The sequence below is a fragment of the Xiphophorus couchianus genome, chromosome 19 (genome assembly GCF_001444195.1).
Source record: "Xiphophorus couchianus chromosome 19, X_couchianus-1.0, whole genome shotgun sequence".
NCBI classification, from domain to species: Eukaryota; Metazoa; Chordata; class Actinopteri; order Cyprinodontiformes; family Poeciliidae; genus Xiphophorus; species Xiphophorus couchianus.
Window position 1 is genome coordinate 18,928,294 of NC_040246.1, and position 12,556 is coordinate 18,940,849.

General features: G+C 38.5%; 2 protein-coding genes across 3 annotated transcripts in view; one reads left to right on the plus strand and one right to left on the minus strand.

Annotated features, from left to right (window-relative positions):
• Positions 1-473: 473 nt before the first annotated feature.
• Positions 474-8,309, minus strand: six4a (SIX homeobox 4a). The gene is made up of 3 exons (XM_028000219.1): positions 7,398-8,309; positions 4,461-5,158; positions 474-1,989 (listed from the first exon to the last, which is right to left on the minus strand). The coding sequence occupies exons 1-3, from the start codon at positions 8,129-8,131 to the stop codon at positions 1,394-1,396; spliced, it is 2,028 nt and encodes a 675-aa protein (XP_027856020.1). The 5' UTR covers positions 8,132-8,309; the 3' UTR covers positions 474-1,393.
• Positions 8,310-8,351: 42 nt separating this feature from the next.
• The window catches only part of mnat1 (MNAT1 component of CDK activating kinase), a 59,873-nt gene continuing 55,668 nt past the window's right edge, over positions 8,352-12,556 (plus strand). Inside the window, exon 1 of one of the 2 annotated variants that reach the window (XM_028000224.1) lies at positions 8,352-8,460. Coding sequence is in view for 1 of the 2 variants with exons in the window: in XM_028000223.1 (XP_027856024.1) it covers positions 11,398-11,486 (89 nt within the window). In the remaining variant the exon portion in view is untranslated. Of the gene's footprint in view, positions 8,461-11,286; positions 11,487-12,556 lie in introns of those variants that run through there. The other variant, XM_028000223.1, reaches the window with a different exon arrangement.

Sequence of the window (12,556 nt, forward strand, 5' to 3'; positions counted from 1 at the left end):
TTTAGAAACAAATATCTACTATACTATTATGGCTGTTGTAGACAGAAAAAAAGAGTAAATTTGAGCCCAAAAACTCTGAAATTTTGTCCCTGTTCTCAGAAATGTCCTAAGTAGAAAATTTTACATTTTTGGTACATTTCTCAGGTTTAAAAGCTGAAGATTTTTTACTTTTGAAATTCAGAAATTTCCAAGATTTTTCTAGGAAACGTCTGAGATTAATCTCAAAATCTCAGAGGTTTTTCTTGCAAATTTTAAACTTTTAGAGCCCAGAAATTGTCTTGTTTTTTTGTGGTAAATTTTTTAGATTAATGTAAACATTTCTGAGTTTTTCTTTCAAACATACAACATTGGAGCCCAGATAGTTCCTTATTTTTTCTAGGAAATTTCTGAGATTAAGCTAAAAATTTCTTCTTTTTTTTTCTTGCAAATTTTAAACTTTTAGAGCTCAGAAATTTCCTTGTTTTTTGTGGTAAATTTATAAGATTTTTTTTTTAAAAGAGTTTTTTTCTTGCAAATTTTCAACTTTTTTTCTAGAAATTTTCTGAAATCAATCTCAAAATTTCTGAGTTTTTCTGCTGAAATTTAATTATCCTTTTTTATACTATCCAGGATGACCCTAATTCTCCGTCGTAAATATTTCTGCAATATTGTTTAAAAATTTAGATCACAAACAAGGGCTCGGTTACGTCCCTGAGCGTTGTTTTAAACACGCCAAACCCATAGGGGGCAGTGTAGCGCAAAACTAAAACCTACGTCGGCCAATCAGATCGCTACAAAACAATCACTACTTCTTTCCGTTAGGATTCAAACATGTCGGCTGGAGGTTCTCTTTGTGCAGACGGATATACAAGTTGAACTACTTTTAAATAGCGAATTAGAATATAAAGGTAATAAAATACAAAACAATGTTGTTTGGGAATCATGTTAAAGCAAGTTTGTGGATACATTGACGCATTATTTGCCGCAAATTGTAATATATGGGACCCTAAACACATATACGGAGTTTTGTATATGTTTTTAGTGATATTACGTTTTAATATCATTAAAAACGTAAGAATATTAAACAGTTTTCGTGTGGATGAAGGAGGATAACTTGTAAAAATGTATTTGTTTTCTCAGATAACCGGCTACATGTGGACTAGGTCTCACTAGTTCTTCACATGAATGTTTTTTAACACGTCACAGCCTCTTTTATTTTTACGTTTTTGTAAAAAGCTGAAGCAGCCCACACACGCGAATCCTTTCTGACTAGAGTGCATTTCAAAAGTGAAAATAAAAGCAAATAATTTAAAGGAAATCAATGCTTAAAAACTCACACTCACACAAACACAGAAGAGTAAAAAGATTCATCATATGACTGCCCAGGTGGATGTGAGTGCTTCAAAGTCTGAGGTTAAAGGTCGGACATGCCCTCGTCCATCTGCACAGTCTGTAGTTTGGCTAGCTCCTTCCCCTCTTCCAGCTCCCCGCACATCGCCCGCACCATCTCGTTCATCCCCCCGGATCCCGAGCCGTCCGCCTTGCTCTCCTGCAGGTTCATGTAGTCGCTGTTCATTCCGGGGCCCATCAGGTGTGAGGGCGGGGCCCCTCGGTGCACCTGGTGGGAGCCCAGGTACTCCGCCGGCTGCAGGTGGTGATGGGCGCCCTGGTCCGTCGGAGCCATCAGAGGCGTGCTGTTGGTGAGGGTGGTGTAGACCTCCGGCTCGGAGCTGGACGAGCTGACGGTGGCGTCGGTGGTGGCGGCGGCGGCGTGGCTGGAGGCCGAGTCGGGGCCGGTGTAGCTGATCTGACCGCTGGGGTCCAGGTGCAGCCCGGCGTGGTACGAGGAGTAAATGCCGCCGTCCAGAGGCTCCTTCTTGATGGCGGTGTGGTTGCTCAGGCTGTAGAGGACGCTGTTGTGGTGCAGAGACGTCATGGTCAGCTTGTCCTGCGGCTGGAAGGAGTCTTCACTGGACGAGCTCACTGCTGCGTTGTTCAGAGACATGTTACCTGTAAAAACAGGAAGTAAAGTTAAAACTAGACTCCGGCTGATTAATCGTGATTAATCAATTAATAAAATAATCAACTAACAACTGATTAATCGTGATTAATCAATTAATAAAATAATCATCAACTAACAACTGATTAATCGTTAACCGAAGTTTACAGACGGAAAAAAACAAACATTTAATTTGACAGGCAAGTCTTTTTGAGACAAACGAAGCTAATTATTAAAGCAGGAAACACCCAGTGCAATTCATAAAACAAAAGCAGGAGACGCCAGCAATGAAACATAAAAAAAAAGGGAAATAAACATTCATTCATGTTTTCTCAGTTGCTCTAAAACCCATTAGTTAAATTAATCTGCACAGCTTTGGGTAGAAGAATAAAATTTTTCAAGATGAATAGATGAAGGAAAAATAAAAGTACTGGAAGTCTGTGAGAAAGATTTACTCGTCTTGGAGTGGTAGTAGCCAAGTTATTGATTTGTGAATGAAAATATTCCAGCGCAGCAGTCTGCACAGACCTTTTTCTCAGAAATACTGCTGCATGTTTCACACACTTTGTGCTTTTTCAGCCCGACCAGCAGAACAAACGCTCCAGTCTGCCAGGACTCAAAGGGAAGCTGTAATTTTCTGCTTTTTGGGGGGTTTCTGCAGTCCATTCTCTGCTTTATGTCACAATAAATGCTGTAATTTCTTCTTCTTCCTCTGTTCATGCATTTCATTGCTGCTGATGGCCTGTAATGCACCTTCACTGCCTGCTCTGGAGATCAACAATGCAGTGATGATTAGTGATGGTGACTTCATAGCTTGTTTTTATTCATCTAAACAGATCACCGCTTTTAGAAATATGCATGGGAGCATGTTTTCCTGCGGCCCAAACCGAGACAGGCGAACGACAAAAACAAAACCCAGACAAAAATTTAAGAAGGATGAAAAGCTGTAATCAATTTGTTCAGAGTTATAACTGCAGCTAAATCATTTTAACTGCAGATTAAAACTTTCGGGAGTTGTTTAATTTTTGCTCCAGATGAAATTCAGTCAATTTATTCGAGTAATAAAATGTATTTGATTTTGATAACCAGTGAAACTTGCTGGTTTACTTAAGGCATTCAGAAGAGACTGACACACTACACTGCAAAAACACAAAGTCTTACCAAGTATTTTGTCTGGTTTCCAGTGCAAATATCTTAGTTCGCTGGAAATAAAACAAAACTAACTTACAAGTAACTTTTTGGAAGATATATATAAGAGCTCATTCTAAGTAAGTAATGTCATAATACTGATGAAAAATTAATAGTTTCAATGGCAAATGTAAAATACTAATTTCTTATTAAAGGGGAAATAATCTGCCAGTACCACTTTTTATCAATATTAAGGAATTATTAGCTTAAAACAAGTTCCTACATATTGCCAAAACTTTACTGTGAGTATTTGAACTAGAAAGTAGACAGAAATACTTGGTAAGATTTTGTCTTTTTGCTGTGTACACTTCTGCTTTGTCAGACGAGAGATAAAAATGTCGGTTTTGTTGTTTCAATGTAAAATATATGGCAAAGTATTTTCCTCAGAGGAAATGAAATTTCTATTGGAAGCTAAAATCATCTATTTATTTAATGAAATAAATGAAATTTACCCAACTTCATTAGAATATCGACAAAAATGCATTTATTAGTGTTACTGCACCCATTTCAATTCTTCAGCTTGTTTATAATTTTAAAATAACTGGGGCTGAAATGATTAATCGTGATTAATCGATCATTGAAACAATCGTCAACTAATTGAGGAATCGATTAGGCCATTTGGTGAAAGAATAACACAGTCAAAGTGGTTAATTAAGCCAAAATTGTATGTTCTACCTAAAACTCCTCAAGTGGCATAGTTTTTGCTTCTGGTTCAAATTTTGTAGCAAAAACTTCATTTTAAGCAACTTTTGCTATCCAATTATTAATCAGAAAGTCCAAAAAACAGTCAACAGTTTAGTCCAACTGGTGTTGAGTCAAGCAGGAAGAGTTGAATTTTAGGAGTATCTTTAGCTGCAGATGCATCCTTTGCTACAAATGATCAATCATTCAGTAAAAGAATGATATGTCATTGTATTTTAGTCAATAAAATGTTTATTTTCTTAGTTAAAAAATAATCCTATTTCAGTGTATTTCTAATATTAGTACAGAATAAGCTTGAAAACAGGTGATTCAACTTAAAAAATTAGTTAATTTATTACAAGTAATCAAATTAAATGAAGTTTATTAAGTTGTCATGATAAATAAGCTGAAATACAGTGAGTTTGACAGAGTTGGAGCTCCATTCTCCTTATTCAGTGTTAAATGAAAAATCTGTAGAACGTGTCAAGTTTACTATCCAATTAATCGATTAATCGTCAGAATAATCGATCGAATAATCGTTGATTAAAAATAATCATTAGTTGCAGCCTTCATAATAACCTTTTAAAAAGGCTTATTATTTGCTAGGACTCACCTTGTTGAGTAATTGTTGAGGAAGATGAAGCAGACGGCAGTTGTAGAGGAGGAAGACCTACATCACTGTTGAGCAGCGCGCTGCCGTCGTTGTCAGGGACTCCGCTCGGTACCGGTACCAGACTGTAGCCGCCGAGCTGCAGAGCTGCAGACGGCGAGCTGAAGGTGAGCACAGAGGAGCCTCCGTTCTGGGCCGCCATTGTGTGGACGTCCTCCAGCTTCACCTCCGACCCATTCACACAGCCCGAGTAGGAGGAGTACTGCAGGACGGACTCCTCAGCGCCGCCCAGTCCCTTCTCCTGGCCCGTCTGCATGTGCATGTCCCCCGCGGAGCCACCCAGCAGCACTCCGCCGGGCGGCCTCAGGGGGTTGAACGCCAGCGGCTGGATGCCCAGATTGAGCCCGTTGAACAGGATGTTTCCAGGCGAGTGGAGGTAGGATGAGCCGCCATTGTGAAACACGGTGGAGGAAGTATTAGTGGCTGCGAGGCTGCCGTTGTAGACGCCACCGCCGCTGGATCCTGACATCTTGATGTCGCCAATCTGCTGGATGACGACCCCCCCGTCCAGAGGTCCAGCCTGAGCCGGGAGGCTCCCGTGGGTTATCACTCCGTCTGAAGAGTTGGAGAGAGGACGAGGGGACAGCTCCTCCTGGCCCTTACTGGACTCGTCCTCTGTGCTGTGGTTTCCATCAGACTCACTGCCGGGCGCCAGCAGAAAAACAGATGAGTCACAAAACAGAGAAGAAGAAACTAAATTTCCTATAACTGACTGTTTTCTGGGAAAGAACACAAAATATTACAGCTCTGCATTATTAACAAAGTGGGTGATAACTAGTTATATTTACTTGAGTAACTTTTTGGAAAAAAAATACTTTTTACTAAGTTATACTTTCTACTTTTACTTGACTAACTTTATTATGAAGTATTGCTCTTCTTACTTGAGTAAAATATCTGGATTCTCTACCCACTATGTGCAACTTTCCTGTAGGACTGAAACGATTAATCAGATTAATTGTGATTAATTGATTATTGAAATAGTTGTCAACTAACTTAGTAATCGATTAATTGTTACCTGGAGTACAGAGAATTAAAAAAAGACCATTTTCTGAAAAAACAACATATTCAGAGCAGCAATTTAGCCAAAACTGTACAAAAAATATAAATATTTAAGATTAAAAACACCTTTATTGTGTCAATATGTTTTACTCAAATTGTTTTCTTTAAAATAACTTGTTATACATTTTAGATAATAAAGTGTTTATTTTCTTATGTAAAATGGAATTGAATTATTTGTTTATTTGCACTTTCCATAACATTTCTAATATTGTACAGAAAGGGTTTAAGTAGTTAAATGGAAAATCTAGAATGTGCCGAATTGTTTTTTTTAATCCAATCAACTGAAAAATTGATCGATTAAACTGACGATTAATCAATTAATTGTCAGAATAAGTCATAGATTAACCAATTACTAAAAAAAAAATCATTATTTGAAGCCTTAAATCACTGAATGAAGAACAAAGTTATTTTAGCCAAAAGTTAATCAGACACAGACAAATGTATAAGCTTTAAATGGAAAGAAACAGATTTGGAGAATTTTTCCTTATGTTTGTTATTTTGTAATTATGTTATTTATATGAATTATTTTCATTTTTGTCTTTAAAATACGAACATTAAATGAATATTTGAGTAGCCTTTTTACCAAATACTTTTTGCTTTTACTGGAGTAAGAATAGTTAGATACTTAGAGTATGTTTTGTACTCTACCCACCTCTGGTTATTAAAGAGCTGAAGTTGTGACTGTGCAGCCCTCTTTACCTCTAGGAGGTAAAGAGGGCTGCTCTCATGGAGAGCTGCTCTGACAGCAGCAACAACCCTGTGACCATTTGGCGCAATAAATTCTGCAACAACAAATGGCTTGGAAGTAAAACTAAAATCCACATTTTTCAGTTTTCAACAGAAATCCTCCTTAAAACCACAAGGACTGAAAGGTTCTTCCTTGTTATTATGGTCTCGTTTTATAAAGAGGGATTAAAACAGCTGCTTCCTTCTCCTTCCCTCCCTCTCTCCAACGCAGGGCGCGCACACGCACGACCAACCCCCAACCATGTGGCCCTACAAAGAAATCCACAGGTTAATAACCATTTGGAGATTAATAAAGACGTTTGTTTGTGTGTGTGTGTGTGTGTGTGTGTGTATGTTTGTGTGTGTGAATGTGAGGAAGAAGGCAGAAGGGGTCACCTCTACCAGGTGTGCGTCAGCTTTGTTCACAGGGAAAAACATGAAAGACCAGCCCTCACATCTTTGTGTGTGTGTCTGCGGGATTATGAGATGAAGCAGAGCTGATGGAGATCCTTTTAGTTCGTGAGAGAAGAAAGTCATCATGAAAATAATTTATGTACTGATCTTTGCGTGTTCACGCACAGGCTCATCCAGAGTCGCCTTTTGAACTCTTTCTTCAAAGTTACATCCTCCTCCCGCCGGCCTGCCCGCCCGCCTGTCAGCCGGATCTCTGAGGCTTGAAGATATTTGGTTGCCTCTGGTTTCCATGACTCTCCGCTTCGCTTGAAACCGGATCTGAACGGCAACAGCTTCATATTTCAAAACATTAAAAGCGTGCTGCTAAAGCTTTTTCTGTTCCCTAACTATTTCCAGTTAATAATTCACACGTTCACTCCTAAACTGTGTCTGACGCGACATTCGCAGTTATTAAGTGATTAAATAACGTCATTAAGTTTTGTGCCCTAATCCTGGACAGGGATATCGAAATGTGCGCATATAATAAAGTTATGTTGAGTTGTTTTACGATGAGAGATCTAAAATTGAATTTATCAAGCGATTGTTCAGATGCGCCTTTTGCGCACAGATCTTTTTGGCCGGTAGAAAGTCGGAGATGAAGACAGAAACGTGTGCATCGTGTTTTTCTCTTTGTTTCCTTACCTTTTGGACTGCGCTTCCGATGGGTTTCTGTCCCTCTGCCGCCTGTTTTTGAACCAGTTGCTGACTTGGGTCAAGGAGAGTCCGGTTATCTTGGCCAGATTCCGTTTCTCGGCTGGAGACGGGTACCTGTTCTGGTTGTAGAGATCCTTCAGCGCGTTCCGCGACCTCTCCTTGAAACAATAAACCGTCTCCTCGCCGTCCCAGATAGTCCTAGGGAGAGGGTATTTCCTCCGGATCCGGTATTTATCCACGGCGCCCAGGGGTCTCCCGCGCGCCTTCTCCGCCTCCGTGTACCGGGCCTTGTACCACAGTTCCTGCAGAAAGGTGTGGTTGGACGGGTTGAAGCTATGGTTCTCCAAAATACTGTAGAGCTCCTGATAGCGCGCCTGATGGAAGGCAACGAGGGCTTGGGCTTTCAGAATGCTTTCGTTGCCGCGGAGCAGGTCGCTTTGAGGTAAGGACCACAAGAACCTCGCCAGCCGGTCCACGTTGCCCCCCTGCTGCAGCGCCTCACACACGCACGCCACTTGCTCCGGGGAGAAAGCCAGGGAGGAAGCGGCGCTCACCAGCAGCTCCGTGCGCACCGCGTCGGCGTTGGGAGCCGTGCGCTCCATGGACAACTCCGCCGCGTCCAGCGCCACCAACTTGATGCTCTCACGCTTATCCACCTCCTTCACATTTTCCCTCTTGATGTCATTCACTGCCGTGACCTCTCCGGCAGAAGAAGAAGACATTTTTTTTTTTTTGTTCGAGCCTTCCCTGGCAGAGTCACTCCTCCCCGCTCGATCAGGTTACCTCCTCGCCATGCGAACCCGATCGGATATCTGACAGCAGCTGTAAGCAGATATCTCTCTCCCCTCTTCCTTCCAACGTGACTTTTACTCTGCGGGGACTGGGGCTGGAGGGAGATACGCTGGGCTCTATCTGAAGGAGAGCCACGCCATTGGCCGCTGAGGGCCCCATGAGGGAGGAGCGAGCGCGATTCATGCGCGAATGTTTGGCTTTCAGCTGTCGGTCATGGAGCTTCCAGCAGGGCTTTATTCCCGGTGTTCACCTGTGCAAGGTGAGTGCTTCTGGGATCGTGGGAACGGGAAGTTCTTGTTGCCTCTGTTCTCAGTAGCTGCATTGCATGAAGGTATGCACAAAAGTGTTTTTATTCCCACATCAAGGCAGGGAAATCCAAGGGGAAATATGGGAGTGCTCTCATTAAGTTTCTCCAAAGACAAAGCAAACAAAGGGAATGATCTTGCTCGTTGTTATTTTGAATATTTTTTCTGCTGCTGGCGTCAACAGAAAACAAATCTTAAATGTGGAAAAAAAAAACTTAATTGCTCTTGCCAACCTAAACAAACAACACCAGATTCATTCAGCATATTAAAATGAGTTATTGCTAAAAAAAAAACAAAACCCAAACAAACAAACAACAACAAAAAACACAAAACACAAACCATTAATAATCTGATTTGATCTTTCCTGGTCAGGCTTTATAAAAAAATACCCCAAATCTTTACAATACTTCTATTCAATAAAATGCACTTTATGCATAAATGGAGCGAACATCAAATATAGCTCATCTACAGGTGCTGATATGGTGCAACATTTTTTATTGGCCTATTTAAAATTGACAGCAATATTTTGAGATTATTAGTAAATAATAACTTAATCCAATGTGACTTTGGAGTTTTCTTATAATTAAAAATAGATATATTTTCCTAGATGTTTAGTCTATAACAAGATACCTGGAATAAATGTTACTAAAATCATTTTGAACTGTTAAAATAAGAGGCCAATTTTTACAGTTTAGTTGTCACATGGATATTTCCCTCACCTAATAGGAAAAATAATCCTTTAAAACAGAAACAAATTAAATTTTTGAGATTATTTTTGCTCATCTGCAATTTTCACATATTGCACTTATATTGATATAAATATGATATTATGAAGGAGTTAATGAATCAAAAGGATTAAACTCTGTACAGTTTGACCTCAGAGAGTTTGAAGAAGAGAAAACATGAGTAATTTAATGGTTCTTCATGGCTAATCAGATTTTGTGATTTTCATTCCTTTATTAATAAAATTGCTTGTTATTTATGGAAAAGAGGATAAATTAAATGTACACTTTTGTTTCCAATCTGTTTGATATATATGAACTTAATTCAAACCACAATGTTGCTTTTTTAAAAACACGTTTTCTGTATTCTTATATTAATTAGTTTTTTGCAATACTTGCAAAAAGTATTTAAAATAAAATATTTCTGTTTTTATTTCTTATTCTGAAATGCTTAGGATAATCTGATTTATTTTTTGCATAAAACCTTAGCAAAAATTTATCAATCAGTTTTTTCTACATTAATGCAACATTTGGTCGGTATGGTTCAAATGGAAAATGGACAAATTTAGTGAAGAAAAAATACATATATATAAAAAATGCAAAAACCTGACTATTCGCACCTTTTTCAAAGCATTTTTTGATTCACCGTCAGCAATTCCGGGAGCTTTTCTAAGTTTCTAAAGTTATATTTTGCCGAAATGTCTCAAAGGATCTTACTGGACAAATGTACCAGTCGGGAGAAGAAGAATACAAAAAGCACATTGAAAACCTCTGCAAACCTGACGGGAGAAAGATTTATGAGTTATGTACATCAAAAGAAGAACACCACACCCATAGTAAAATATGGTGGTGGCGGTATGCTGCCGGGTGGCTTTTTATTTCTTTCAGAATGGAGAAAAGGTTTTTGTCGAGGTGGATGAATTTATCAGTAGTACAAGCACCAACTGAATCCTTTACATGTCTGCTTAAAAGATGAAGATGAATTTTATTTTTCAGCATCACAGAGTCAAAAACACAAAAGAACAATATCAAGAAAATTAGAAGAAAATTTTTGTATCACAATGACCCAGTTAAAGTCCAGAACCAGCTGTTTTATGTTTTTTTAATCTATTCTTGTATTTTATTATTTTATTTTTCTGTACAGCACTTTGGTCCACTGTGATTGTTTTAAAGTGCTGGATAAGAAAACTTGGATTGGATTTGATAAAGAAGATATTAAACTCATAGCATCAGATTGTAGCTATGCTACCAGAACAATCAAGCAAAAAAGACTGTCTTTGTACTTTTAGTAAGTAAAATTAATTTAAGGCTGCAGTCTGTAATATTTATTTTAAAAATGTTTTGTTGTTGTTGTTTTTTTTAACCTATTTGTTAAAACTATCACCATGTGATGACAGTTTGTTGTGAGACAGATAATCTGTGAAATGGTCGCACTCCTCCACCTCATCCCTATGCTAATTGCTGTGTGAAGAAATGCACCACTCCCAGTCAAAAACAACCAATCAGAGCCATGAGGAGGTTCTTGCTGTCAATCAAGCACTTGACCATGTTGCTAAATGTGTTCATAGTGGAGGAACAACTCATCGTTACAGGAAACTGTTTATCCACCATCACCGGTGGTCATGATAACTAGCCTTAGCCTTCATGACAGGCTAGTTCTAGTTAGCACTAGTAGCAGGTACAATATTTAGATTTTTTTTCACAGACTACCTATCTCGTACTATACTGTCACAAGATAGGAACAGTTTCAACAAATATGTAAAAAAAAAAAACCCCACCATTTTTATAAAAGTTACCCTGCAGCTTTAAATCTGACATTTTAAACTATTGAAATAATTTAGTTTATGCTTAAATCAAGTCAAATGTAATGATTTTAATGGTATTCTCATTCTCAATAGACCTCTAACAGAGATTTCATAAACTAGATGTAGGTGTGGGATTCTAGGAAAGAGGATTGAAAACAGAAATTAAGTTGTGGGTTTTATATATACCTCAATACTCCTGCAGTCCGCTACGCCTGTCCGAGGGGTAGGAACTATTGTTATTAGAGGCGTTTCCAGTGGGAGCGTTCTCAGAGAGACGCTTCGGTCCGCCTCAGTAGACGCTCGCAGATGTTGACATTTTTATGAAGCTTGTTTCTGACAGAAATACTAAAAATAACAATAAAAAATGGACGACCAGGGCTGTCCGAGATGTAAGACCACCAAGTACAGGAACCCGTCGCTGAAGCTGATGGTGAACGTCTGCGGCCACACGCTGTAAGTCCTCCAACCGCCCCAGAAAGCAGCAGTAGGGGGGTAATTTCTGTAGAACAGGGCAGAGTTTACAAAAATAACCCACAGGAAGCTGAGAGGCCCCACTTAAATGTCAGTAGATAATATTTTTTAATCATATTTTACCGTTAAATCTAAGTGTGAACGGTATAAGTTGGAGCTTTCGCTCATTTCAGGCACGTTAAGGCAAGACGGCAAAATTTTTCCTTTTTCCCTATGGAGAAATATTGTTGCCAAGGTTTGAGGCAGTAGAGTACCCAAAAATGCTAAAATGTACGGAAGTAAGAGTCGCACTACTTCAACATATTTCTACTCAAGTAAATGTAAAAAGTAGCCATCCAAAAAATTACTCAAGTAAGAGTAAATAAGTGTTTGGTAAAAAGTTTACTCAAATACTGATCGAATTATCGATCATTTAATATTTAAAAATTACATCATCAGACATTAATAATGTTGGTATTTTAAGAATCAGAATGACAATAATTCATGTAAGTAATAAAAATAACAAAAAAAGGCAAAATAAATTATTTCTCCGAAGCTCCAAAACCAAACACAATTCAGACCTGAGTAATTGTATCAACTATGTTATTTTTTAGCTTATTGCACAGATGTGGAGCAAAGAAAAGAGAAAAAGTTTGTTTTACCATATTTTTATATCTTCAGGGAAAATGTAAGAGTTTGAAACATATCTTTATCATAATTCAATAACATGATGTGATAAAAAGTTTTAAATATAAGAAGCTGATTATGAATGCTGCAGAATTAGATGGGAGAAGAAGAAACATTCATATAAATAATGTCATAAGAGGGAAATAATGAGGATGAATAAACAAAAATTATTGGTGCTTGTGCAATGCAGAAGTACCACATCTGCTCATTCCCTCAGCATGATGCTGCCACCGGCTTGCATGACAGTTTGTACATTTGAAAGCCTCATCTTGACTCCTCTAATTCAAAATCCCTTAAGTTGTTGCCAAGCAGCTCAATCTTTTCTCCAGAAGACATTTGGATTGTCCAAACACTGAAAAAACACGAAATCTTAGAATTGTTGGTCT